Source organism: Scyliorhinus torazame, chromosome 14 (assembly GCF_047496885.1).
Source record: "Scyliorhinus torazame isolate Kashiwa2021f chromosome 14, sScyTor2.1, whole genome shotgun sequence".
Taxonomy (NCBI): Eukaryota; Metazoa; Chordata; class Chondrichthyes; order Carcharhiniformes; family Scyliorhinidae; genus Scyliorhinus; species Scyliorhinus torazame.
Window position 1 is genome coordinate 26,497,947 of NC_092720.1, and position 27,384 is coordinate 26,525,330.

A 27,384-nucleotide genomic window follows, 5' to 3' on the forward strand; every position below is an offset into this window, starting at 1 on the left:
TTTGTAGCTGGTGTCTCCAAGCATTTACTGCCCTTTTTCTTATCTGGTGATTGAGGCTGAGGTTGAAAGAGGCTTGTTGAGTTGCTACAGTACATCCTGTAGATTGTGTACACTGTCGGTGGTGGAGGCAGTGCCAATCCGCCGGCTGTTATCTTTGTTGTGCTTGTTCCTCACACTGAATGTTGGCCATCTAGTGGTGCTCTTCACCTAAACGATCATGTGAGAAACTTTTTTATTTTTTTTAAAATTTAGAGTACCCAATTCATTTTTCCAAATTTAGGGGCAATTTAGCATGGCCAATCCACCTAACCTGCACATCTTTTGGGTTGTGGGGGCAAAGCCCCTGCAAACACTGGGAGAATATGCAAACTCCACACAGACAGTGACCCAGAGCCGGGATCGAACCTGGGACCTCGGTGCCGTGAGGCAGCAGGGCTAACCCACTGCGCCACCGTGCTGCCCTTCATGTGAGAAACTTGGACAAGTTGCTGATTAGTACTTAAATAACTGCATGCTGTCAAATGACAGATGTTTTTTTGATTAAGGGGCAATTTAGTGTGGCCAATCCACCTAACCTGCATCTTGGGTTGTGGGGGTGAAACCTACGCAGACATGGGGAAAATGTGCAAACTCCACACAGGCAGTGACCCTGGGCCGGGATCGAACCCGGGTCCTCAGCGCTGTATGCAGCAGTGCTAACCACTGCACCATGTGCTGCCCATCAAATGACAGATTGAAGGAGTCTGTACATTTAGAAAAGTTTGTGGGATTTTACAAATTGCTTATTGTGACTGTTTTATGTTTGTGCCTTGTAAAAGATCATAAGACATAGGATCAGAATTAGGCCACTTAGCCCATCGAGTCTGCTGCGCATTCAATCATGGCTAATATTTTTCTCATCCCCATTCTTCTGCCTTCTCTCCATAACCCCATATCCCCTTATTAATCAAGAACCTATCTATCTGTCTTAAATACACTCTTGGTGATTTGGCCTCCACAACCTTCTGTGCCAAAGAGTTCCACAAATTCACCACTCTCTCTGGCTGAAGACATTCCTCATCTATTTTAAAGGATCATCCCTTTAGTCTGAGGTTGTGTCCTCTGGTTCTAGATTTTCCTATAATTGGAAACATCCTCTCCACATCCACTCTATCGAGGCCTTGTCAAAGGCCTTCTGGAAATCTAAATAAATCACATCCACTGGTTCTCCCTTGTCTAACTTCCTTTTTACTTCCTCAAAGAACTCGTAACAGATTTTTCAGACATGACCTCCCCTTGACGAAGCCGTGCTGATTCAGTCCTATTTAATCATGCACTTCCAAGTACGCCATGATTTCATCTTTAATAATGGACTCTAAGATCTTATGAATGACTGAAGTCCGGCCTATAATTTCCCGACTTCTGCTTCTCAAAAGACTTGCTTTTAACATTTAAAATAAAAGCAAAATAATGCTGGAAATATGAAATAAAAACAGAAAATGCTTGGCAAGCTTGGCAGCACCTGTGGAGAGAGGAAGAATTGATGTTTTGAAATGCGATTGCCTGTCTCGGAGAGGGGTGGGGAAAGTGTGCAGAATAGTAGTTCAGGGATATGTGGGGGCTCGGAGAATGAAAAATGAAATGAAATGATTGACCAAGCTGTCATGGATAAAAGGCAAAGGGATGCTAATGCTGGTGTTAAATACTAAAGCTGCTAACAATGGTATAATGGCAGCTAACGATGGTATAATTGCAAAGTAGCAGAATGTGCAAAAGGGTCAGCACTCTGAAAGCCAAAACTCCTGTGGGGGAGGGGGGTGGCTGGAAAAAAAATCAAAACGGAGGGGAAAAAGTTAATGGTCTCAGCAAACTTTATGTAATAATCTTCATTAGTGTCACAAGTAGGCTTACATTAGCAATGAAGTTAGTGTGAAAATCCCCTAGTTGCCAAATTCCACCAGGGGAAAATTAGACTGGTTTTGTGGAGATGGGACTTGTATAGAGTGTGAAGGTTTCTAACGGAACAGTACTACTAACATCCTTGTGGGGTGGCTTACTTTTTTATAATCTTTATTATTGTCACAAGTGGGCTTACATTCACGTGGCACAATGGTTAGCTTTGCTGCCTACGGCGCTGAGGACCCGCGTTCTAATCCTGGCCCTGGGTCACTGTCCGTGTGGAGTTTGCACATTCTCCCCGTGTCTGCGTGGGTTTCACCCCCACAACCCATAGATGTGCAGGTTCGGTGGATTGGCCATGCTAAACTGCCCCTTATTTGGAAAAAATATAATTAGGTAATCTTTTTTTAAAAAAAAAAAACGAAGGAGGTGCAAGTGAAATGCTCTTTCACCTGAAAGGAGTGTTTAGGGCTTTGGATGGTGAGGATGGAGGAAGTAAAGGGCAGGTGTTATACTCTCTGCGATTGCACGGGAAGTGGCTGTGGTGGAGGAGTTGACCAGAGTGTCAAGGAGGGAACTGTTCCCATGACATGTTGGCCGATGAGGCGAGGGGAAGATTATCGTAGAATTTACAGTGCAGAAGGAGGCCATTCGGCCCATCGAGTCCACACCGGCTCCTGGAAAGAGCACCCACCCAAGGTCAACACCTCCACCCTATCCCCATAACCCAGCAACCCCACCCAACACTAAGGGCAATTTTGGACACTAAGGGCAATTTATCATGGCCAATCCACCTAACCTGCACATCTTTGGACTGTGGGAGGAAACCGAAGCACCCGGAGGAAACCCACGCACACACCGGGAGGATGTGCAGACTCCGCACAGACAGTGACCCATGCCGGGATTCGAACCTGGGACCCTGGAGCTGTGAAGCAATTGTGCTATCCACAATGCTACCGTGCTGCCCATATATGTTTTGTAACATCATACTAGAGTTGGCAAAATGGCGGCGAATGATCCTTTGATTACGAAGGCTGGTGGGGTGAAAGTGGAGGACAGTGAAGACCCTATCATGGAGGAGGGCAGAGAGATGGGTGGTTCGCAGTTGAGAGCCCTGTCCTCTGTTCAGGAAGAAGGAAGGCATATTAGAAGTGATATTCTGCTTGCTGGCTCAGTGGTTAGCACTGCTGCCTACGGCACTGAGGACCCAGGTTCAATCCTGGCCCTGGGTCACTGTCCGTGTGGAGTTTGCACATCCTCCATGTGTCTGCATGGGTTTCACCCCTACAACCCAAAGATGTGCATGGTAGGTGGATTGGCCATGCTAAAATGCCCCTTAATTGGAAAAAAATGGGTTTCTAAATTTAAAAAAAATTGATGTTTTGGAAGGTAGCATCTTGGGAACCAATGCAACTGAGGTGGAGAAGCTGGGAGAATGATGTGAAGTCCTTGTAGGAAGCAAGACAGGATAGTAGGGAGTCATAAGAATTAGGAGCAGAAGCAGGCAATTTAGCACTTCGAGTCTGCTCCGCCATTCAATCAGATCATGGCTGATCACTTCCTGGTCTCAAAGCTACCTCTCCGCCTGTTCCCCATATCCCATTAACCGGTTTAAAAAAAAAAAAAAAAAAAATCTGAAATATATGTATCTCCCTCTTGAAACCATTAATAATTTGGATTCCACCGCACTATGGGGTAGCGAGTTCCACAAATTCACCACCCTCTGCGAGACGTAGTGCCTCCTCATTTCTGCTTTAAATCTACCGCCTCTCAACCTATTTTTGTGACCTCTTGTTCTAGAGTGCCCCACAAGGGGGAACATTTGATCTACACACCTCGATCAGATCCCCCCTCGTCCTTCTAAAGTTTAGTTTGAGTATAAACCCAAACTGTTTAATCTCTCCTCATATGTCAATCCCTTCATCCCCAGAATCAATCTGGTGAACCTTCTCTCGGCTTCCAATGCCACCACATCCTTCCTCAAATAAGGAGACCAAGGGCAGCATGGTGGCACAGTGGTTAGCACTGCTGCCTCATGGTGCCGAGGACCCGGGTTTGATCCCGACCCCGGGTCACAGTCCGTGTGGAGTTTGCACATTCTCTCCGTGCCTGCGTGGGTCTCACCCCCACAAACCCGGAAGGGCAGGCGAATTAGCCATGCTAAATTGCCCCTTAATTGGGGGAGTTGGGTACTCTAAATTTTTTTAAAATAAAGAAACCAATCCTCTGGTCATAATACTCCAGATGTGGTCTCACCAACACCTATACAATTGTGACAATAGTTATCTACTTTCATACTCCAGTCCTTTTGCACTAACCGCTAACATTCCATTTGCCAATGGGCTGTTAATGAATATTGGGGCAGTCTGTCGCCCGAAATTGAGACCGAAGTCAAGGATGGGAAATGTTAAATGAGTGTGGGGGAGGGGGGGGGGGGTTAGTAGGTAAGAGTAGAATGGGAAGAAAATCGATGAACCTTCCCAGGTCCATATGTGTGCATGACTGTCATCAATGCATCAGGAAGAGAGTTGAGAGGGGGCCTGTGTAGCACTAGAATCAGGAATGTTCCCCATACCCGACAAAGCGACACGTGTAACTGGTGTCCAAGCTGGTACCCATGGCTGCACCTTTTTATTTGGAGGAAGTGAGACTAAAGGAGGAAGTGTTCAGTGAGTGAACAAGCTCAGCCAGGTGGAGGAGAGTGTGGGTGGATGGGCAATGTTTGGCTCTCCCAAGGGGGAAGCGAGAGCCCCTCCAAGCTTGTGCCGACCATGCTGCCCGTCTAAACTAAAATCTTCTGCACTTCCGGGGTCCGTATGCCTCTATTTCCATCCTATTCATGTATTTAAAGACCCTTTCCTCCTTGAGCAAACTTCACGAGGTACCATGGATACTACGTCATATAGCAGTGCTTTCCAAACTTTTCCCCCGACTGTGACTCCGTTTTAATATTTGAAAATCACTGTGACCCTAAAGTGTGGTGGAGGGGGGAGATGTTGAGTGGGGGCAAATGGTTTTGTGCATAGTTTTTGAAAAGTCATGAAGGGGTCATGAAGTCATGTAATGGAACCTTGGTGCCGATCCCATGAACCATAGAATTCCTGCAGTACAGAAGGAGGCCATTCAGCCCATTAAGTCTGCACTGACCTTCTGAAAGAGAATCATTCCCTGGCCCACTTCTCTGCCCTATCTCCTGGGGTCAACAAAGCTTCTCACTCCTCTACTACCCCTGCCCCCTTTACTACCTATACCATGTACAATATTGTAGCACTCAACATTGGTATTTGTATATGTGTGTTGAAACAAAATTAAAAAATGATTCTCGTGTGAAGTTTGCAGTTGTCAATGCCTGCATTTCAATCAACTGCACTATCCAAGTTCCTGAACTGATCTGTTTGAATCATGGAATTAATTTAGAGTACCCAGTTCTTTTTTTCCTAATTAAGGGGCAATTTAGTGTGGCCAATCCACCTACCCTGGACACCTTTGGGTTGTGGGGGTGACACACACGCAGGCATGGCGGGAATGTGCAAACTCCACACTGACAGTGACCTGGGGCCGGGATCGAACCTGGGCCCCACATGCTGTGAGGCAGCAGTGCTAACCACTGCACCATCACGCTGCCCCAGCACACTTCTGTAATTTACAATCCTACATACAGATTTGACCCTATTTGCATGCAAACTTGAATGACTAAAGTATGTTGGATTATTTAGTATACTTGTTTTGTGAATGTGGAATTTGCATCCTCCCAAGAGCTCCTGTATGTCTGCCTTGGTTTTTCCACGTGTAGCTTGACTAAACAACTAGAAATAAGGATGTCCTCCTGTTGGCAGTTTTAGGTAGGAAAGATTTTAGAATCTTATCTTCCAAAAGGTAGTATTCTCCCAATCATTGCCATGAGCTAGTGAGGATAGAACTTATGAATGCGTGGCAGGGGGAAATTAGACTGGTTCTGTGGAGGTGGGACCTGTATAGAGTGTGAAGGTTCCACCGGATTAGTAATACTAAGATCCTTGCGGGGTGGCGTAAAATCATTATTATTGTCACAAGTAGGATTGCATTAACACTGCAATGAAGTTACTTTGAAAATCCCCTAGTCGTCACGCTCCGGTGCCTGTTCGGGCACTCACGGGGAGAATTCAGAATGTCCAATTCACCGAACAAGCACGTCTTTCGGGACTTGCGGGAGGTAACTGGAGCGCCCGGAGGAAACCCACGCAGACATTGGGAGAAGATGCAGACTCTGCACAGACAGTGACCCAAACGGGAATTGAACCTGGGTCCCTGGCACTGTGAAGCAACTATGCTACCATGCCGCCCATACTAGGACTTGAGGAGGTTTGAACTAACTTAACAGGGAAATGGGAGCCAGGAGGTAATATTGGGGGAGACGGAGTAAGAAAGTCCGGTATTAGCCTTTGGCCTATGGAGCCTTAGCCTCCAGAAAGTCTTTGACAAGGTGCCACACAAAAGGTTGCTGCATAAGATAAAGATGCATGGCATTAAGGGTAAAGTAGTAGCATGGATAGAGGATTGGTTCATTAATATAAAGCAAAGAGTGGGGATTAATAGGTGTTTCCCTGGTTGGCAATCAGTAGCTAGTGGTGTCCCACAGGGATCAGTGTTGGGCCCACAATTGTTCACAGTTTACATAGATGATTTTGAGTTGGGGACCAAGGGCAATGTGTCCAAGTTTGCAGACGACACTAAGATGAGTGGCAAAGCAAAAAGTGCAGAGGATACTGGAAGTCTGCAGAGTGATTTGGATAGGCTAAGTGAATGGGCTAGGGTCTGGCAGGTGGAATACAATATTGACAAATGTGAGGTTATCCATTTTGGTAAGAACAGCAAAAGGGATTATTATTTAAATGAAACATGCTGCTGTGCAGAGAGACCTGGTTGTGCTAGTGCATGAGTCGCAAAAAGTTGGTTTACAGGTGATTAAGAAGGTGAATGGAATTTTGTCCTTCATTGCTAGAGGGATGGAGTTTAAGACTAGGGAGGTTATGCTGCAATTGTTTAAGGTGTTAGTGAGGCCACACCTGGAGTATTGTGTTCAGTTTTGGTCTCCTTACTTGAGAAAGGACGTACTCGCACTGAAGGGTGTGCAGAGGAGATTCACTCGGTTAATCCCAGAACTGAAGGGGTTGGATTACGAGGAGAGGTTGAGTAGACTGGGACTGTACTCGTTGGAATTTAGAAGGATGAGGGGTGATCTTATAGAAACATATAAAATTATGAAGGGAATAGATAGGATAGATGCGGGCAGGTTGTTTCCACTGGCGGGTGAAAGCAGAACTAGGGGGCATAGCCTCAAAATAAGGGGAAGTCGATTTAGGACTGAGTTTAGGAGTAACTTCTTCACCCAAAGGGTTGTGAATCTATGGAATTCCTTGCCCAGTGAAGCAGTAGAGGCTCCTTCATTAAATGTTTTAATGATAAAGATAAATAGTTTTTTGACGAATTAAGGGATTAAGGTTTATGGTGTTTGGGCTCGGAAAGTGGAGCTGAGTCCACAAAAGAGCAGTCATGATCTCATTGAATGGCGGAGCAGGCTCGAGGGGCCAGATGACCTACTCCTGCTCCTAGTTCTTATGTTCTTATCTTATGTTCTTATTAGTGGAATTAGAGTATTACAGTAAAGTTCAAATTAGGTTTACAGTGCATGTATGTAATTACACTTAAATATAGTGAGCTGCAGGCACAGATGGTCCATGTGAGAGTACAATATGTGGTGATAATGAAGACCTGCTCAAAAAAAAAAGCAACGCTGGGTACTAAGTATTCCTGGATGCCAGGTGCTCAGGAAATATGGAGAACGAAAGAAAGGAGGGATGGCTGCATTGACTTGAGGCAAATATTACAGTGCTGGAGAGAGGATTCCCTTGAGGGATTAAGGGCAGGATCTTTATTTCGAGCTAAGTGACAATGCAGAAACATTACATTGCTGGATGCATTCTATAGACCACCAACTAGTGGGAATTATGTATAGAGGGCAAGAGGTTTGCATGGAAACCAGACGTGCAAGGTGAAAAATGTAGATAATAATGGAGCAATTTTGCCATCTCCGCCTGACCCAGGTAAATTGGAATCAAACATTGGCAGGCAAAACTAATGAAATAATGGGCTGCCTTTTAATGAGTGCAACAAATGGTGAGAGGCTGGCAACTTGCATGAGGGAATCCGAAGTCTTTCATAGGATATCAATAGTAAAAGGGCTGATTTCGGACTAGGTTTTATGCGTGTGTTTATGAGAGCTTGACTGAGGTACTAAATGAGTATTTGCTGCCAAAGGTTTAGTGAAAGGAGGTAGTTGAGACACTGAACTAAAAATTGATGAGGTGGCATTTAAAAACGCTGGCTGTGTTTTACTTTCAGCGTGCCATTACTTTCATTGGCACATGTTTACTTTCAGGCAGGGTTTTCGCCCATCAGAGTTTGTTACCTAGTGCTAGGGTTTAAAAATGAAAAATGGCTGGAAATAAATCTTAAGCTCCATATCTTCATTTAGTAGAATATTTACTGGTTAGATTCATATGAAGTGTAGCCATCAATTACTGGAAGGCCACCCGTTTCTTTTGCCTTGACTAATACTTAACGCTTGCCACTTGTAGATTAGATAACTGACTGTTACCTGAATAAGCTTTAACAGATTTTTAATGTTTTCCTTGGCAGCCTCCAGAAATAGATGTGTTGGTTGGAAAGGATCGCCACAGCTTCTACACCAATGGCTTGGTCCTCGGTGGAAAGAAGTGCTCTGTTATCAGAGATCAACTGTTTACTGATGGTGACTTCACAATGGACTTGAGGACTAAGAGCCAATCTGGAGAAGCAACGTACAATGTTTCTGTCGGCAGAGCTGGCAGAAGTAAGTAATACACGTCAGATATTGAGCTTGCTCTAATTGAATTGAATAATTTGGGCTAAATATGTTTTTAATTGGGCTTTGGTTTTAAAGATAGTGTAAAACTTCAGCATGCAAATGTTGAGCATAGATAATGGAAAATGATGTGGAAGAAAAACTGATCTTGCTGCTTTGTCTATTCTGCTCATGCAGGTATAGTTATAAATACAAATTTGACTTTTCAGTGCTGTGCTCATCAACTTTCATTCTTGAAACAGTGGGGCACTCCTGACAAGCTTGATGTACCGGCCACGGAAGGATTATTGTTTCTGTCTTGATGTTTGTATTAGTTGCAGCTACCATATGTTATTTTGGTAACTAGCTGAAATCTTTTCTGAAGTAAAATTTTTCAATTCTTTAATTTGGCCTACTCAAATGAGAGATTGAGTAACACAAGCTGGTTAGTTTTCTCGTGCCTTACAATGTGCAAATAATAACTGTATAGGTGTATCTAACCCAGACGTACGATCTTGAATTGCTGGTTTAACTTTAATTCATTAATAGGCAAATACAGATTCTTCAGGTTCTTTTCTTGCCCTTCCACCCCTGTGATTCTGCAGTTTGGCCTACCTAGTATCTTGTCTTGATATTACCTGCCCACTAAGTTAGTTACTGAATATGGGCAGCAAGGTGGCGCAGTGATTAGCAGTACTGCCTAACGGCGCTGAGGTCCCAGGTTCGATCCTGACTCTGGGTCACTGTCTGTGTGGACTTTGCGCACTCTCCCTGTATCTGTGTGGGTCTCATCCCCACAACCCAAAAGATATGCAGGATAGGTGGATTGGCCATGTTGAAATGCCCCTTAATTGGAAAAAAATAATTGGATACTATTTTTAAAAAAAAGTTAGTTACTGAAGACTGATCAGGACTAAGAATCTTGCTTGCACTGGTGGTCTCTTCCTTAGCAAAAATAAAAAGCCTCACAGTTCATTCTTTTGCATCCCTAGTTTATGGTAATTTAACCCAAACCCAACCAGAGTCCAACTCAACTTGGTGTTTGTTTACTTTTTCCCCCTCTCCTCTCTTTCTCTTCCCCCCCCCCCACAAAAAAATTAAGGGGCAATTTAGCGTGGCCAATTCACCTACTACTCTGTACATCTTTAGGTTGTGGGGTGTGCGACCCATGCAGACACCGGGAAAATGTGGCAACTTCGCACTGACTGACATGGGATCGAACCTGGGTCCTCGGCAACACGAGGCAGCAGTGCTAACCAGTGCACCACTGCTGCCCTTATTGATTACTTTTTCAATAGTGTTCTGGTTTGAAAGACCACTGACCCCTTTTGCATGTTATTGAATGATGCAAGTAAACAATAGAAATGGATATTCAAGTTTAAGAATTTGGCAAAACAGTACAGTCTCTAATGCATTACATTTGACACATATAGGCAGCATGGTGGTGCAGTGGGTTAGCCCTGCTGCCTCACGGCGCCGAGGTTCCAGGTTTGATCCCGGCCCTGGGTCACTGCCCGTGTGGAGTTTGCACATTCTCCCGTGTTTGTGGGTTTTGCCCCCACAGCCCAAAGATGTGCAGGCTAGGTGGATTGGCCACGCTAAATTGCCCCTTAATTGGAAAAAATTAATTGGGTACTCTAAAATTATTTTAAAATAAAAATTGGCACATATAGGCAGCATGGTGGAGCAGTGGTTAGCACAGCTGCCTCACTGCGCCGAGGTCCAGGTTTGATCCTGGCTCTGGGTCACTGTCCGTGTGGAGTTTGCACATTCTCCCCGTGTTTGCATGGGTTTTGCCCCCACACCCCAAAGATTGGGGCAGCACGGTAGCATTGTGGATAGCACAATTGCTTCACAGCTCCAGGGTCCCAGATTCAATTCCGGCTTGGGTCACTGTCTGTGCGGAGTCTGCACGTCCTCCCCGTGTGTGCGTGGGTTTCCTCTGGGTGCTCCGGTTTCCTCCCACAGTCCAAAGATGTGCAGGTTAGGTGGATTGGCCGTGATAAATTGCCCTTAGTGTCCAAAATTGCCCTTGGTGTTGGGCGGGGTTGCTGGGTTGTGGGGATAGGGTGGAGGTGTTCACCTTGGGTAGGGTGCTCTTTCCAAGAGCCGGTGCAGACTCGATGGGCCGAATGGCCTCCTTCTGCACTGTAAATTCTATGATAATCTATGATGTAGGGTAGGTGAATTGGCCACGATAAATTGCCCCTTAATTGGAAAAAATGAATTGGATACTCTTAAATTTATTTATTTTTAAAATTTGGCACATATGCCATATACTATTATTTGAGCTACCGTTAGCATGTGTAGGTGATACCCCAACAGACTTGCAATTAGCCTGTCAAACCTGTAACTGCACTGTACCACCTTGAATGGAGTTTGATTCTGTAGGTTTCTGATTCTTGATTCTCTTTATCTTTATCCAGTTAAATTATTTGTCAATATTTTAAGATTGAATTAACATTTTTCCTCTTCAGTCTCTTGCCATTTAAAAAAAATAAAAAAAATACGTTCTACTTTTCATCCACCTCCCTGAGCTTCCTGTGGGTAGGGATAAGATTTGAAATTGAATTTGTGTTGCTGAGTACTCTTGGGAGTTTGGATTGCCCATACATATAGCATTATTTTACACTTCTAACATTTAGTGCTCTGCTGGGTTTGTAGGTAAAATGTGACAATTACAAAAAATGTTATCCATCAGTTTGCTTTGACCTATCTTTGTTGTTGCTGTCTTCTAATTTGCATCCACATGTTTGTCTCCATTTCAAAGGTCTTGTGCCGGCTTTTGGTGTGACTCCTGGATGATGTCTTGTTCTCTTTGCTTTGCAAGCGTAGAGGTTCCCCATCCATTTTGTGGGACTGACTCGAGCCATGCATTGTTCAGTGGAAAGCAAACAATTTTGGTTTCTACTGATAAGTCAAGTGGTGGGATGGCATAGTGGTGTAGTGGTTAGCACTGCTGCCTACGGCACTGAGAACCTGGGTTTGATTCTGGCCCCAGGTCATAGTGTGGAGTTTGCACATTTTCCCCATGTCTCCGAGGGCTTCACCTCCACAGCCCAAAAGATGTGCGGGTAGGTGGATTGGCCATGCTAAATTGCCCCTTAATTGGGAAAAAAAGAAATTGGATACTCTGAATTTATAGGGAAAAAGATAAGCCAAGTGGCATTTAATTTGTCATCCAACCATATCCACACCTATTCCATGAGTGGCTCATCAGTATTCTGACTGGGAAAGGCATTTATTGAAACCTTCCTTGTGAATTTTTGACTCCATTCTCCATGCATGTAGGTTAATTTTGTGTTCCCAATATCAGCTGCATACATAATTCATACATATTCATCACTACCAAAGAAAATTTTGTTTGTAAGCATTTAAAAATATATATTTTTTCAATTAAGGGGCAATTTAGTGTGGCCAATGTACCTACCCTGCGCATCTTTGAGTTGTGGGGGCAAAACCCATGCAAACAAGGGGAGAATGTGCAAACTCCGCACAGACGGTGACCCAGGGCCGGGACAGTGACCCAGACTCTGTCTGGCATCTATGCTAACCACTGTGCCACCGTGCTGCCCATGTGTAAGCATTTTTAATGCCTGTTTTGATTTTAAATGCAATCACCATTTCATATTAATATTGAGTCTTTCCAATTTCATGATTTGCTGTTTAAAAAAATGTTCCCTCCAGATAGGCTGGGGGCGATTCTCCCAAATGGAGCCCAAGTGTTTGCGCTGTCGTGAACGCCGTTGCGTTTCACGACACTGCGAACCGGGCCCGGGTACGACCTATTTTGTCCCCCACAGGGGGCCAGCACGGCACAGTTGGGCCGCGCCAACCTGCGCATGCGCGGGAGACTTCTTTAGCGTGCCGGCCCCGACTCAACATGGCGTTGGTGTTCAGGGGCTGGCTGCGCAGGGAAGTAGGCCCGTGGGAGGGAAAGAGGCCAGCCTGCCGATTGGTGGGCCCCGATCGTGGGCCAGACCCCATCGAGGCCCCCCCCCCCCCCCCCCCCCCCCACACAGGGTAAAGAGTGCCGGCGGGACTCTGTCATATCCGCGCAGCCATTCGGCCCCGCGCCGGCGCAAATGGCACCGATTCTCCGCACCTTGGAGAATCGTGTACCGGCGTCGTTGCAGTGATTCTCCGGCGCGGGGCCCGGAGAATCTCCCCCTAAGTCTTTGTAACATCAATTATCCTTGGTCACTGTTGTGTAGCAATTTCAATAGCAGGCTGTTCAAATGCATGCAATAGTATAAAATTGATTTTATAGAAAGTTCATAATAGTTAATTAAAAAAATAAAATAATTGACATTTACTCATTCATTACATCAAGATACTTACCTACTTTTTGAACTTAAGTTAGATGAGTTACATTCTCATTCTGTTCCAGAGCTCTGCTTTTTGAGTTATGTTTACAAACATGTCCCAATGTCTACCAAGTATTGTATTCATCTATGTAAATTTGGCTCAATTGCTGTATAATGCTCTCCAGAGTTGGAGACGACTTTGAGGCAACAGTGCTCTGATTGAGACCATGACAATTGTACTTTTCCGGTGAACCGTCTTTGTCCTGGGAGGAAACCCCGTTTTCGTACTTTAATATAATTTGATGGTTTTTCTCACGTGCAAAGAGCAGTCAACATCCAATTGTTTCAGTGAGTTTGAGAAATTTTCACAGGACCATTATAAAAGAGAATATGGCACTAAGCCACATAAGGAAATACTAACTTAGATGACTAGAAAGTAGGTGCTTTTAGGAAAAAAGTGAGGTAGTGAGCAAACTGCAGGGAACTACAGAGTTTGGGGCATAGGCTGCTGATGGTACAGTAACTAATGATTGAGCAATTTTAAATTCAGGATGCTTGAAGCCAGAATTAGATAAGTGCAGTAATTTTAAGAGGGTTGTGGGGTTGAGGACATGGAGAACTTTAAAAACAAGATGAGAATTTTAAAATCAAGACTATGTTTGACCTGGAGCCACTGTAGGTGAGCAAGTACCAGTGTAATGGAAAGAGGACGTGCTGATTTAAAATATGGCCAGCAGAGTTTTGGATCACCATTTGCAGAAGATAGACTGTTGGGAGACCAGTGTATTTGAATAGTGAAGTCTAGAGTTAAAAAGTGAGGAGCAGATAAGCTGAGGCACAGTGATGTTATAGAGGTGGAAATGGGTGGTCTTCGTGATGGTTTGATTGTGGTGAATAGATTGCTTCAGACTGTTGCCATGGGGAAAGGACTCGGTAGCCAGAGAATGGAGTATGGAGGAGGAGCAATGGCGTCCACATTTAATTGCGGTGGAGGGAGGGAATGGATTTTCATCCAGTACTTTGTCCGATACAGTCCGATAATTTAGCAACAGGAGATGGACTCTAGTAGGTGATGGGCAGGTAGAGCTGGGTGTCATCAACATCATGTAAAAATTAACAGCACTTTCAGATGTCACCAGCTTGCAACTGGAAATAGGGAGCCAGAGATATTTCCTGGGGGAAACACAAGCGATGCTCTGGCTATGATTAGATAAGAATGGAGCCAGTTATGAGCAGTCCTGACCTCCTGGGCGACAGAAGAGTAGATAGAGGATTGTATGGTCAGCCATCAAAAGATGCAGACAGACTGAGAAGGTGAGGGAAAATATATCTTGTTACAGTCATGGAGGATGTCTAGAACAAGGGGTCACAGTCTCAGAATATGGTTGGGTTAAGGACCAGTAACTTTTGTTTGAAATTCTGGTACTTATGAAAAACAAAGCTACAAGACTCCAATGTTTTAAACATAATTTTTGCTATATAAGAGTCAACAAAGCAAATCGTCAATATTATCTGCCTTGTACTCTTAATCTAGAATGAACAAGAGCTAAAAATGAATTAACAGGTGAACAGTGGCCGAACACACAAACTGCATTAAATGGCACCCACAACCAAGACAGCTTCCATGCAACCCAGTCAGACGTTGGTGATCACTTAAGGCATACAAAATCTTCAATCTCTGTCTTTTCGAGATTTCCGAGTTGAGGGTTTGGCCTCTTGTTTTCCCTCAACAGCACCTCCAACTTGGCCTGAAATCATAGAGTCATAGTCTCTTCAGTGCAGCTGCCATTTGGCCCATTGAATGCACCCTCTGAAAGAGCACCCTACCTAGGCATGTAACCCTGCACATTGATCAATGCCAATCCATTTAAGCTGCACATCTTTGGACACTAAGGGGCAATTTAGCACACCAAATGCACCTAACCGGCACATCAAGTCCTCGTGCTATTTCTTCCTGTAATGAATTAACAGCAGGACTACAGTTCAAATTGCCCCAACAACTGCTCACCTTCCAGCTTCTTGATCTCCTGCCAAGGCTGTGACCCAGTGGGATTACAAGGCTGCATGTAATCGATGCACTGTAGCGCAAATTGCCCCAACAACTGTCCACCTTCCAGCTTGATCTCCTGCCAAGGCTGTGACCCAGTGGGATTACAAGGCTGCACGTAATCGATGCACTGTAGCTCAAATTGCCCCAACAACTGTCCACCTTCCAGCTTGATCTCCTGCCAAGGCTGTGACCCAGTGGGATTACAAGGCTGCACGTAATCGATGCACTATGTTGGATTCCTAGCTGCAATGTGCAAGCAGCCTTACTGAGCTGACACTGCTTCCCACGTGTTTTCTGTGTCCCAACTAGGCTGCTGTCAACAACTGCATTGTCTGGTTAAATCTTGGTGGTCAGCCTCTGTTCTAAAGAATGTTGGGATGTATCTAAACCTGGTCCATTCTGTACTTGAAATGTTGCAATCTCCTGTCAACTAAGGGTCTCTTCCACAGGGTGCTAACTTGCGATGACTCCACATCCTTACTATGGTTCCAAAGATGATGGAAGTGTCAATGAGATGGGGCTGGGAGTGGTTAAAGACTCTTGGAACTGGCCACTGCGTGACACTTAGGGACATGAATGCTACTATTGTTGTGAATGATAAAATTGTCATTTACCAACCTGACGCTTGTTGACTCTCCTGACCTTGCTGCATGTGGCATGGGTTTTTGTTTTGAGGAATTGCAAATGCAGCCGGGCATTTAAGTTAACAATGAACACCTCCACTTCTGATCTTCTAATGGGAGGGAAGGCCATTGGTGAAGCAGTTGCAGCCAATTAACGCACCTGAGAAATTTCTGCAACATTGTCTTCAGTCTGAAATGATTGACCCCCAACAAAAAGGCTTAAATAAGTTTGTAGCTTAATGGCCCATGATCATTATCCGTGAACAGGTTGAATAAGTGATGAGTGGATAATATTGATGGCCATCTTCAGGTCAATGTGTTGATTTATGGGTAGGCCCTGCAGCCCAGGAGTTGAACAGGAGGATTTGCCCTAATCTGAATAGAACATGGGCAAAGTTGTCTGGTAGATGCAACTTCAAGTGCACTGAAACACATTGGCTAGGAATAAGGCTAGTTCTGAAGCACAGGTTTTCCCTCCAGAATGTTATTGTGTTCATAGACTTTTGTTTTCCAATCCACTGAGTTTCTTAATGTTGATGTTGCATGGAGTGATTTGAGTAGGCAGGGCACCTGTGTCGGGAGAAGGTCAAAGTTTATCCATGTTATACCTTTGGCTGAAGTTGCTTGCGTTATGTGCTTGTTTTCTGGGTACTGCTATTAGGGATAAATGTACATGAAGCCTGCCTGTTCCTCCACTTAGTGACTAAATTGTCCACTACCATCTATGGCTGGGCTATTGAGTTTGACCTGTTTAGTATATTGCCTTTTGTTTAACACTAATGTAGTCATGTTGTAATTATACCAGATTGGCTGTTCATTTTTGGGTACATCTAGTGCTTCTCCAGTGTGCCCTTCTACCCTCAAAACAAGATTGATCATGTGGCTTAAAGGAGATGCAGAGCCGCAAAAGTTTAAAAATGACAGTGCTGCATATTTGGCTGTTGGCCCACAGTGCCTCAATCTGTTCTTATAGCATTTCTTCTGCAAAGATGGCACAGGGGCTATTCACTCCCAAAGAATGCTGTCACGGACAACGGCATGTGACTGTTAAATAGGTTCAGCTGTTGGCTTGAGGTAATAAGATAATTTGAGTTTGAAATTATTGACATGAAATCTGAAATATACAAGCAGTAGATAGTATGGCTACAGTTCCCTAGATTTGCTTGTTTAAAGCAATGAGCTATCTACTGGCTAAACAGAGAATTGGTGTTTCATTGTGCAACATTGTATTCTGTGCACTTCTTGTACACTTTTACATTTCTAACAATTTTGTGCAGTATTTTGTTAGCTGCAAAACTAATTTAAATTTCAAACTGGTCAATTAATAATCGATGCTTCCTGATTGAAATTTAACAATTTCCATTCAGCTCTTCCGGACAATATTTAATGTTTACTTGATTTTAGATTGGCTTGGATAGTGATTCACTCTTTTTAAAAAAAAAAAAAAAAAAAAAAATTAAAAAAATTGAGGACTTCCGGTTGCGGCGATGCGGAGCTAAGCCGCACATTTCGGCGGCTCCCGCTAGAACGGACTTTGGGGCTCTTCAGAGGAGCCCCAACGGAACTTTTTCGACCACTTCCCGTGTGGGAAGGTGAGAGCAAGGTCCCCCTTTCATAGTGTATGGAGGGGACCAGAAGTGGAGCGGGAAAAAAAGCGGCTTTGGAGCAGCGAAAGAAACGGGGGGAGGAAAAACAAGATGGCGGAGGGCGGAGATCGAGCAGCATGGGGGCCAGAGCAGCAGGAGTTTCTCAGGCGCTGCGTGGAGGAGCTTAAAAAAGAGGTGCTGGCGCCACTGCTGACGGCGATCGGGGGGCCGAAGGAGACCCAGAAGGCCCAAGAGGTAGAGATCCGAGTCGTGCGGGGAAAAACCACCGAGAACGAGGATGAGATCTTGGACCTGGCGGTGAAGATCGAGGCGCTGCACAAGAGGTGGGCCGAAAGATTCGAGGACCTGGAGAACAGGTCAAGGAGGAAGAATCTTCGGATTCTGGGTCTCCCTGAAGGGGTGGAGAGGGCCGATGCCGGGGCGTATGTAAGCACGATGCTCCATTCGCTGATGGGTGCGGAGGCCTCTCCGAGTCCCCTGGAGCTAGATGGGGCTCACCGTGTCCTGGCGGCTCGTTGGCCTTGGGTCTCCTCGCCAAGGGTGATAGTGGTGAGGTTTCATCGTTTCGTGGACAGTGTGTGTCCTGAGATGGGCCTAGAAGTAGTGGAGCAGTAGATGGGAGAATGCGGTGATCCGAATCTACCAGGACTGGAGCGCGGAGGTGACAAAGAAGAGAGCTGGTTTTAATCGGGCCAAGGCGCTGCTGCAGAGGGAGAGGGTGAATTTCGGAATGCTGCAGCCAGCGCGACTGTGGGTCACATTTCAGGATCGACACCACTATGAAACGCCTGAAGAGGCTTGGACCTTTATCCAAGCGGAAAAATTGGACTCAAACTGAGGGTCTGTGGTTGTGTGGGGGGGGGGTCGATTGTCTACAGGGTTTTAACTATGCGTAAGGAATGTTCCACGGGTGGGGGGAAGAGATTTGATGGGGAGACTGTGGGGAATGTGGCTGCTGGTGCTGGAGGGTGGGGAGGCCCGGGGATGGGGGAATTGGGATAAGGCCGCAACAGGAGCTGCGTCACGGGGAGGGGCTGGCTCAGGAAAGCGTGGGCTTTTTCCACGTTAGGGAAGGGTGGGGGGGTGGGTGGAGAAGCGCAAGGAGGAGGGGATTTCCACACGGGTGGGGGGGGGGCGTCAACGGGAAGGCGGGGTAAGCCGGGGTCAGCAGGTGTCAGCTGACTTACGGAAGTGTTATGGCGGGAGCAAAAGAGCTAGATTTGGATCTAGCGGGGAGAGGGGGGGGGGGGGGGGGGGGGAAATTAGGGTTGCTGTTGCATTGGCCGAGTGGGAACTGAAAACGGAAGAGGTGGTCGGGGCGCGGGTTCCCTGTCTGGGGGACTGGAGGGTGCGGAAGGCGCGGGCTGCGCAGGGGTTCTTCAGGCGGTGGCAACCGTTCCTAGACTATCTCACGGATCGCTAGATGGAGGTCGGTCAGCAGCAACCCGGGGGGGGGCCGTAGAACGGTGGGCGGGGAAGGCTTTTTTTTCTTTTTTCCTAGGGGCACTTGGGAGGGGAAGTGCATAAACATATGGGAAAGTCGATGTGTGCGGGGGGAACCCATTGTACAAAGTTCTCTATTATGTTGAATTGATATGTTTGTCTTGCTATGCGACTTTTCTTTTCTTTTTGTTACCGGGGGGGGGGTTTGAATGGTTGAAAATTTTTGTTGAAAAATTCTAATAAACATATTAAAAATAAAAAAAAATTGAGTACCCAATTAATTTTTTCCCATTGAGGCAATTTAGAATGGCCAATCCACCTATCCTGCACATCTTTGGGTTGTGGGGGAGAAACCCACGCAAACATGGGGAGAATATGCAAACTCTACACTGACAATGACCCAGAGCTGGGATTGAACCTGGCACCTCGGTGCCATGAGGCAGCAGTGCTAACCGCTGTGCCACCGTGCTGCCCTGTGATTCACCCTTAACATAAAGGATAAACATTAAAATCATGTACATTGTATTGTACATTTTTTCCACCGTTCAAATTTCTACTTAAATCCTTAGAGCAGCAGATTTGCTGTAACCAGTGTAGGTCGGCTGATTGACATTTCTCATTTCATTTAGTCGACAGGTTTGCTTAATAAAATGTAATTTTAAGACCAGGAGCTAGATAATTTCAAATAAGGATTTGCTTCTTTTGAATGTGAAGAATGAAATAAAGTAGCCGAAATGTAGACTGCTTTTTAATTAATCTTTCCCAAGCCAAGATTCTGATCATGCCCACAAGGTCACAATTGACCGTTGAACTCATTTGATCTTAAGCTTGTAGCTTTAAATCGCGCAACAATCACCAGGCAGGAATGTTCCCTTCCAGTCGGGGAACACTTCAGCAGTCAAGGGCATTCAGCCTCTGATCTCTGGGTAAGCGTTCTCCAAAGCGGCCTTCAGGACGCGCGACAATGCAGAATAGCCGAGCAGAAACTTATAGCCAAGTTCCGCACACATGAGTGCGGCCTCAACCGGGACCTGGGATTCATGTCGCATTACATTCATCCCCCACCATCTGGCCTGCGAAATCCTACCAATTGTCCTGGCTTGATACAATTCACACCTATTCAACCTGGGGTTACCCCATCTCTGGATCTGTAAAGATTTAAATCACCTGCTAATGGTCGCATTCCAAGCATTGTTTGGCATCTTTGAATTTGTCTATATATGTGTTTCTGGAGCATACCTCTTCATTCACCTGAGGAAGGAGCAGCGCTCCGAAAGCTAGTGACATCGAAACAAACCTGTTGGACTTTAACCTGGTGTTGTAAGACTTCTTACTGTGCTCACCCCAGTCCAACGCTGGCATCTCCACATCATGGCTTTAAATTAGTAATGGAAAATGTATCAAATTATGGCAAGCTAATATGGCACAATATTCTTTTTGAAGCATACGAGTTGCTATAAGCAAAAAATAAAGCTGTAAAATTTTTTTTAAAAAAATCTAAACTGCATTTCCTTGATCAGTAGACTTCTCCAGTATTGCATAGGTGGACAGTAGTATAATGGTAATGTTACTGTAGTAATCCAACCTCTAAATGGCCACCATTGATCCCACAAAAGGCTTTGGCTCTGTCAACCATGAGGGATTGTGGAACATCCTCCAATTCGGCTGCCGTCGGGAATTTATCACCATTCTCTGCCCATGTTGACGTGCAAGCTGTGATCTTCAACGAAACCCCTACAGGTCCAGAACCTCTGCAAGCTGGGGTTAAACTTGTGCAAGCTGTGTCATCGCACCAACACTTCTCCATCTTCTTCGCAGCAACACTCCACCCCATCACCCTGGAGCTCCCCATTGGCGTGGAGCTAACCTACTGGACAGCAGGAAACTGTTCAACCACCTCCAGGCCAGAACCAATCTCTTGTCATCGAGCTGAAGTGTGCAGACTATGCCGTTGTCTGAGTCGGAACTACAAACTATCGTTGATGCATTCGCTGAGGCATATGAGAGAATTGATCTCGGACTAAACATCTGGAAAACAAAGTTTTTCTACCAGCCTGCTCCTGCCACACACAACTGCCCCAGACCATCGAGATCCACGGTGAGCGGGGGCAGCATGGCGGCGCAGTGGATAGCACTGCTGCCTCACGGTGCTAAACCCATGTTCGATTCCGGCCCCCGGTCACTGTCCGTGAAGTGTGTAAATTCTCCCCGTGTTTGTTGGGTCTCATCCCCACACCACAAAGATGTGCAGGTTAGGTGGATTGGCCATGCTAAATTGTCTCTTAATTGGAAAAAAAAATGAATTCCACTGTAAGCTCCTGGACAATATGGCACACTTCCCATACCCGGGAGCCTCCACCCGAATGAGCTGTCATAGAAAATGAAATCCAGCATTGACTCCAATGTGCCTGAGAACAGAGTGTTCGAAAACTGAGACTTCAAATTCACCACCAACCTCATGGTCCACAGCTGACCTCACGTATGCATCAGAAACATGGACAATCTACAGCAGACAACTCCACTTGCTGGATATCACCAATATTGCCTCTGCAAAATCCTGTAAATCTAGGGCGGCACTGGCGTAGTGGTTATTATTGCTGCCTCGTGGCGTCAAGGACATTGGTTCCTTCCCATGCCAATATCCCCAGTATAGAGGCACAGGTAACGCTCTACCAATTGCGATGAGCAGGCCATATTGTCAGCACGTCTGACACGAGACTTGAAAATTACTCTACTCCGAATTCCGCAGTGGCAAGCGATCACTGAGGGCAGAGGAAATGCTACGAAAGCCTCCCTAAATAAATGCAGCAGCCCCATTGGCACATTGAAATCGCTTTCCTTCGAACGCAGAAACCGGAGAAGAAGCATCTGTGAAGGTGGCAATCACCTTGAGCGTCACGGTGGAGCACGCAGAGGCCAGATGTAGAATCTAATGTCTCTCCCACCTCCTCAAACACACCTGCTTGTGGCAGTGTCTGCGTATCCAGGATTGGGCTATCTGGCCACTGCAGAACCCACCTAGAGTGTAAGCAAGTCATCTGCGACCCTGAGGGCCTGACAAAGAAAGGAAGTTGTATTAAACTGTTACGGGGAGAACTCATTGCAGGTTTACCTCCCTATATGGACTCCTGAGCAAGAAAGCTTCATGACAGTTCTAAAGTGTGCAGAGACCGAGGACTGTGGGGTTTATTTGCATAGATCTTTGAAGGTGGCAGTGGCAGCACATTTGCAAATTAAACTCTATGGAATCTTCGGCTTCATGACATAGGCATTTATATAACTTCTATAGTACCTTTAATAAAGCTTTGGTTAGGATGCAACATTGTCAGTTCTGGACACTACACTGTTGGATGGATGTGAGGAGATTTACCAGATTGGTACCGGGATGGGGGATTTTGGTTACAAGGTTAGGTTGGACAAGCTAGGGTTGTTCCCCTTGGAACAGAAGTTGATGGGAAATCTGATGCAGGTGTACAAGATTGATAAGTTTAGAGGAGGTCAATAGAAACGTTTTTCATCTGATGGTACAAGGCCTGGGTGAGTTTTGGGTATGGTGACATTGGGATGTGAGCAAGAACTTTTTTAATGCAGCAAGTGGTAACAGCCAAGAACTTGCTGTCAGCAAGGGAAGCAAAGACTATCAATGATCAAAATATGGGAACTTGATGAAAATAACTTGCAAGGCTGTAGGAATAAAATGGTAGGGTGGAATGGGCTGTTGCTATACAGGAAGCTTGCAAGGACTTAATGGGCTAAATGGCTTCCTTGTGCTCTGGCTTGAGGCAACTCTTCTCTTCACCCATTCCTAATCTACTCTGGGGCAATTAGGGATGGGCATTAACAGACCAAGAACAAATCAAAATGTTGTCATCCCTCAATAAAAAGACATGGAATGTGTAAATCCCTCCAGCACATGAAGATGGATACCTTGGTTAATCATAGAATTTACAGTGCAGAAGGAGGCTATTCGGCCCATCGAGTCTGCACCACCCTTTGAAAGAGCACCCTACCCAAGCCCATACCTCCACCCTATCCCAGTAACCCCACCCAACCTTTGCACTAAAGGCAATTTAGCATGGCCAATCCATCTAACCTGCACATCTTTGGACTGTGGGAGGAAACCGGAGCACCTGGAGGAAACCCCCACACACACTGGGAGAATGTGCAGACTGCACACAGACAGTGACCCAAGCTGGGAATCGAATCTGGGATCCCGGAGCTGTGAAGCCACTGTGCTAACCACTGCTACCCTGCGGCCCTTTGTTACTGTGCTGCCCTTTAATGATGGGAAGCAATGTCGAAGGTCAGTTGGTTATTGGAACAGGTAGAAGTAACTTAATTGTATGGTCCCAGAACTCACTCCCGTTTGCTTTGAGCAGACATGGAGTAGAAATGCATTCACTTTAATTTAAAATTAAAGGATTTTTTTGGGCCTGTGCAAATTTTGTACTAAACCTTGAGAAAGGAAGCCAAAGAGAAAATGATCTTGGCAATCACTTTATATTTTAAAAAACCTACAGGCATTTCATTCAGACCTCCTGTATTGCAACAAACAAGTTTGCAAGCAGTGCAGTTTTGCTATATGTTTGTCACCTTTTCTTTCTAACAGGACTAGACAGGGTAGATGCAGGGAAGATGTTACCAATGATAGGTGTGTTCAGAACCAGGGGTCACAGCCTGAGGATTCGGGGTAAACCATTTTGGACAGAGATAAGGAGACACTTCTTCACACAGAGTGGTGAGCCTGTGGAATTCATAACCACAGGAAGTAGTTGATGCTAATACTCTGAATATATTCAAGAGGCGGCTGGATGTAGCACTTGGGGAGAATGGGATCAAAGGCGATGGGGAAAAAAACAGGATTAGGCTATTGAGTTGGATGATCAGCCATAATCGTGAAAGATGGCGGAGCAGGCTCGAAGGGCCAAAAGGTGGTCTCCTGCTCCTATCTTCTATCTGGTCTGAATGTTGTCATGATCTGTGCAGAGAATCCATCTGCTATTAAAACCCTCAGCAGAAAATTCTGCATATTGTACACAGCTCCTCTTCTTGGGAAGACGATCTTTAGTCATAGAATCATAGAATTGACAGTGCATAAGGAGGCCATTCGGCCCAGAGTCTGCACCGGCTCTTGGAAAGAGCACCCTCCCTGCACCCTCCCCAAGTCCACACCTCCACCCTATCCCCACAACCCTGTAACCCCACCCAATACTACGGGCAATTTTGGGCACTAAGGGCAATTTAGCATAGCCAATGCACCTAACCTGCACATCTTTGGATTGTGGGAGGAAACCCACGCACGAACGGGGAGAACATGCAGACTCCCGCACAGACAGTGACCCATGCCGGGAATCGAACCTGGGAGCTGTGAAGCAATTGTGCTAACCATTAGGCTACCGTGCTGCCCTAATTAAGTTTGTATTTTTTGGCACAATATTCAATTTAATAAATGTTTTGGCTGAAGTAGGTATAAATACCTTGAACAAAAGTATATTACTGCTTCATATAAAACTGCAGGATAAATGCTGAGGGAAAAGTTCCCCTTAGCTAGAGAATCTGTAATATCAGGTCACAGACTTTGACAAGGAGTCAGCTATTGAGGACTGATAAGAAATTTCCTTGAGGGTTGTGAATCCTTGCACTTTCCTACTCTTGGGTGCTCAGTTGTTGAGTATATTTAGAACAGCGTGTGACGATGGATCTTAATGAATGCCTGAACAGGTATAAGATGCCAAATGGTCTACTCTTCCTCCTGTTTATGCCCCCATCACTCCATTGGGCAGAGGTAGTGCTTTTGTCCCTGTTGGTCTTTTTATTGTCTGTAAACACAACTTTTCAAACTAATGGATGAAATTCAACAACATGGTATGCAGGGTATAGCCCAAGTAGAGCTCAAGCTGCAGACCCAGATCCTGGAACTTAAGGATCCATTGACATTAGGAGATGGGGCAAATTGACTTTTAAAGAATGTTGTGGATTGTCTCATCTGCTGAGGTGGAACAACTGTCAAAGTGCAAGCAGTGTTTTAAGTGTGGATTAGCCTGGAACCTTCTCAGTGAGATGGAAGCTCTTAATAAAAATATTATTGTATCAACCGGGCAGGGAAACGCCTTTGTGTTATAGCTAACACAACATGGTGGAGGCATGTTTCTATTTGTCTTCACAGTCGGGGGGGGGGGGGGATCTGATGGTCTGCATTCTCTGGAAAGGTAGTGGATGTGTTCAGTTATAATCTTCCAAAAGGTCCCAGCAGATTGGAAAACTGCAAATGCAGCACTCCTATTCAAGCAAGGAGGGAGACTGAGCATACAAGGAGTGTGGTCAGAGTGAATTAAGGGGGACCAGTAGCTGATAGGATATACAATATTTAGGAAAGACAAAATGACAAAGGAGGAGAGGTGGCCCTGATAGCAAAAGATGGTGCAAGGCCAATAGTGAGAGATCTGGCTTCAAACGATCATGAAAATAGAATAGTATGGGTGGAAATTAGGAATAGCAAGAGTCCGAAAACACTGGTGGGAGTAGTTTATAGATCCTGTAATAGTTATTGTGCAGAGCATTAAAGAACCTATTGGAGCTTGTAAGAAAGGGGACTTCAATCAAATTGGCAAGTGTGGTCTAAAAGACGAGTTTGTAGAATTTTGTGGGGAGCAATACATTGTGGAACTGAAAGCTATCTTAGATCTAGCATTGTGTAATGAAGCGCTGTTAATTAGTAAAAGGTCCTCCAGGAAATAGTGATCATAATAGGATGCAGTTTTGAAAGTGCCATATTCCAAAGCCAATTACATGGGTATGAAGGAAGAACTGGTTAAGATTGAGTAAATAGACTAAAAGGTATCGAGATCGAAGTCTATGCAAAGATATGGACTGGCTAAGTGAGCAGGCAACAGGATAGATGGAATACAATATAGGGAAATCTGAAGTTATTCACTTCGATCCTAAAATTGGAAAAACAATATTTTTAAAAAGGTGTAGAACTTGGAACTTCCAAGAGACTTGGGTGCACTTGGAGGAATGCAGAAAGTTTTATACAGGTGCAGCAAGCAAGTGGGAAGATAAATGGCATGTTTGCCTTTATTGCAAGGGGACTGGAATATTAGAATACGAGTTGTGTTACAATTGTACAGAGTTTTGGTGAGACCGCATCTGGAACATTCTGCAGTTTTGGTCTACATCTTTGAGAAGATATACTTGCACTGGAGATGGTACAACAAAGGTTCACTAGATTGGGCCTTGGGATGAGGGGCGAGGGAGTTGTGCTATGATAGGATAAGTAAGTAAATTGGGCTTATTTTCTGGAGTTTTAAGAGATTCCCTTAGGAATTCTTGAAACTTAATTTTCTGAGGGGGTTTAATCGGGTAGAAGCTGGGAGATTGTTTTCTGCTAGTCAGTGAGTCTAAAACGTGCATTCTCAGGATAAGGGGCTAATCATTTAGGAGAGAGATGAGAGAAGTTGCTTCATTCAAAGGATTGTGGATCTTTTGAATCCTCTACCCGAGGGTTGTGGGTGTTCCATTGTCCAATACATTTAAGGTTAGGCTAGACAGATTTTTGGGGTCTCGGGGAATTGAGGGATATAGTGATCAGGCAGGAAAATGGAGTATTAGCATGGATAGAGGATGGGCAAACTTAACGGGCAACAGTGGGATAATCCGGCCATTTTTGGATTAGCGAACTAGTTTAAAAAAAAAACCAAAAAAAAAAAACAATTTTCGGGATGTGGGTGTTGCTGGTTAGGCCAGCATTTATACTAGAGGAGAATCTCCAGGTGGTGGGGTTCCCAGGTATCTGCTGCTTGTCCTTCCAGATGGTAGTGGTTGTGAGTTTGGAAGGAACCTTGGCGGGTTTCTGCAGTGCATCTTGTAGATGGTGTACACGGCTGCCACTGTTCGGTGGTGGAAGTAGTAGCAATCAAGCGGGGCTGCATTTGTCCTGGATGGTGTTGAGCATCAGAGTGTTGTTGGAGCGGCACTCATCCAGGAAGTGAAAAGTATTCCATTACACTGCTGACTTGTGCCTTGTAGATGGTGGACAGGATTTGGGGAGTCAGGAGGTGGGTTACTTACTCGCCATAGGACTCCTAGCCTTTGATCTGCCCTGGTAGCCCCAGTATTAATATGGCTAGTCCAGTTCAGTTTCAGTGGTAACTCCCAGGATGTTGATTGTGGGGGATTCAGCGATAGTAATGCCATTGCATGTCATGGGGCGATTTAGATCCTCTATTGTAGGAGATGGTCATTGCCTAGCACTTGTGTGGCGCGAATGTAACTTGCCATTTGTCAGTTCAAACTTGAATATTGTCTAGGTCTTGCTGCATTTGGCCATAGACTGCTTAATTATCTGAGGAGTTGCGAATGGTACTGAACGTTGTGCAGTCACCCCCTCTTCTGATCTTATGATGGAAGGGATTTCATTGATGAAGCAGCTGAAGATGGTTGGGCCTCGGGCACCATGCTGAGGAATCCCTGCAGTGATGTCCTGGAGCTGAGATTGACTTCCAACCAGAGCCATCTTCCTTATGCCAGATATGACTCCATGGGGATTATTGCTGGGGCCTCCACTGTTTACAATCTGTTAATGACTTTGATAAAGAGATAGTATATTGTATCA

General features: G+C 45.3%; 1 protein-coding gene across 1 annotated transcript in view; it reads left to right on the forward strand.

Moving 5' to 3' along the window:
* Positions 1-27,384, forward strand: part of LOC140389596 (profilin-2-like) — a 55,809-nt gene that overhangs the window by 17,254 nt on the left and 11,171 nt on the right. The window contains exon 2 of the mRNA XM_072473862.1: positions 8,557-8,749. Within this exon, the coding sequence (XP_072329963.1) occupies positions 8,557-8,749 (193 nt within the window). The remainder of the gene's footprint in view (positions 1-8,556; positions 8,750-27,384) is intronic.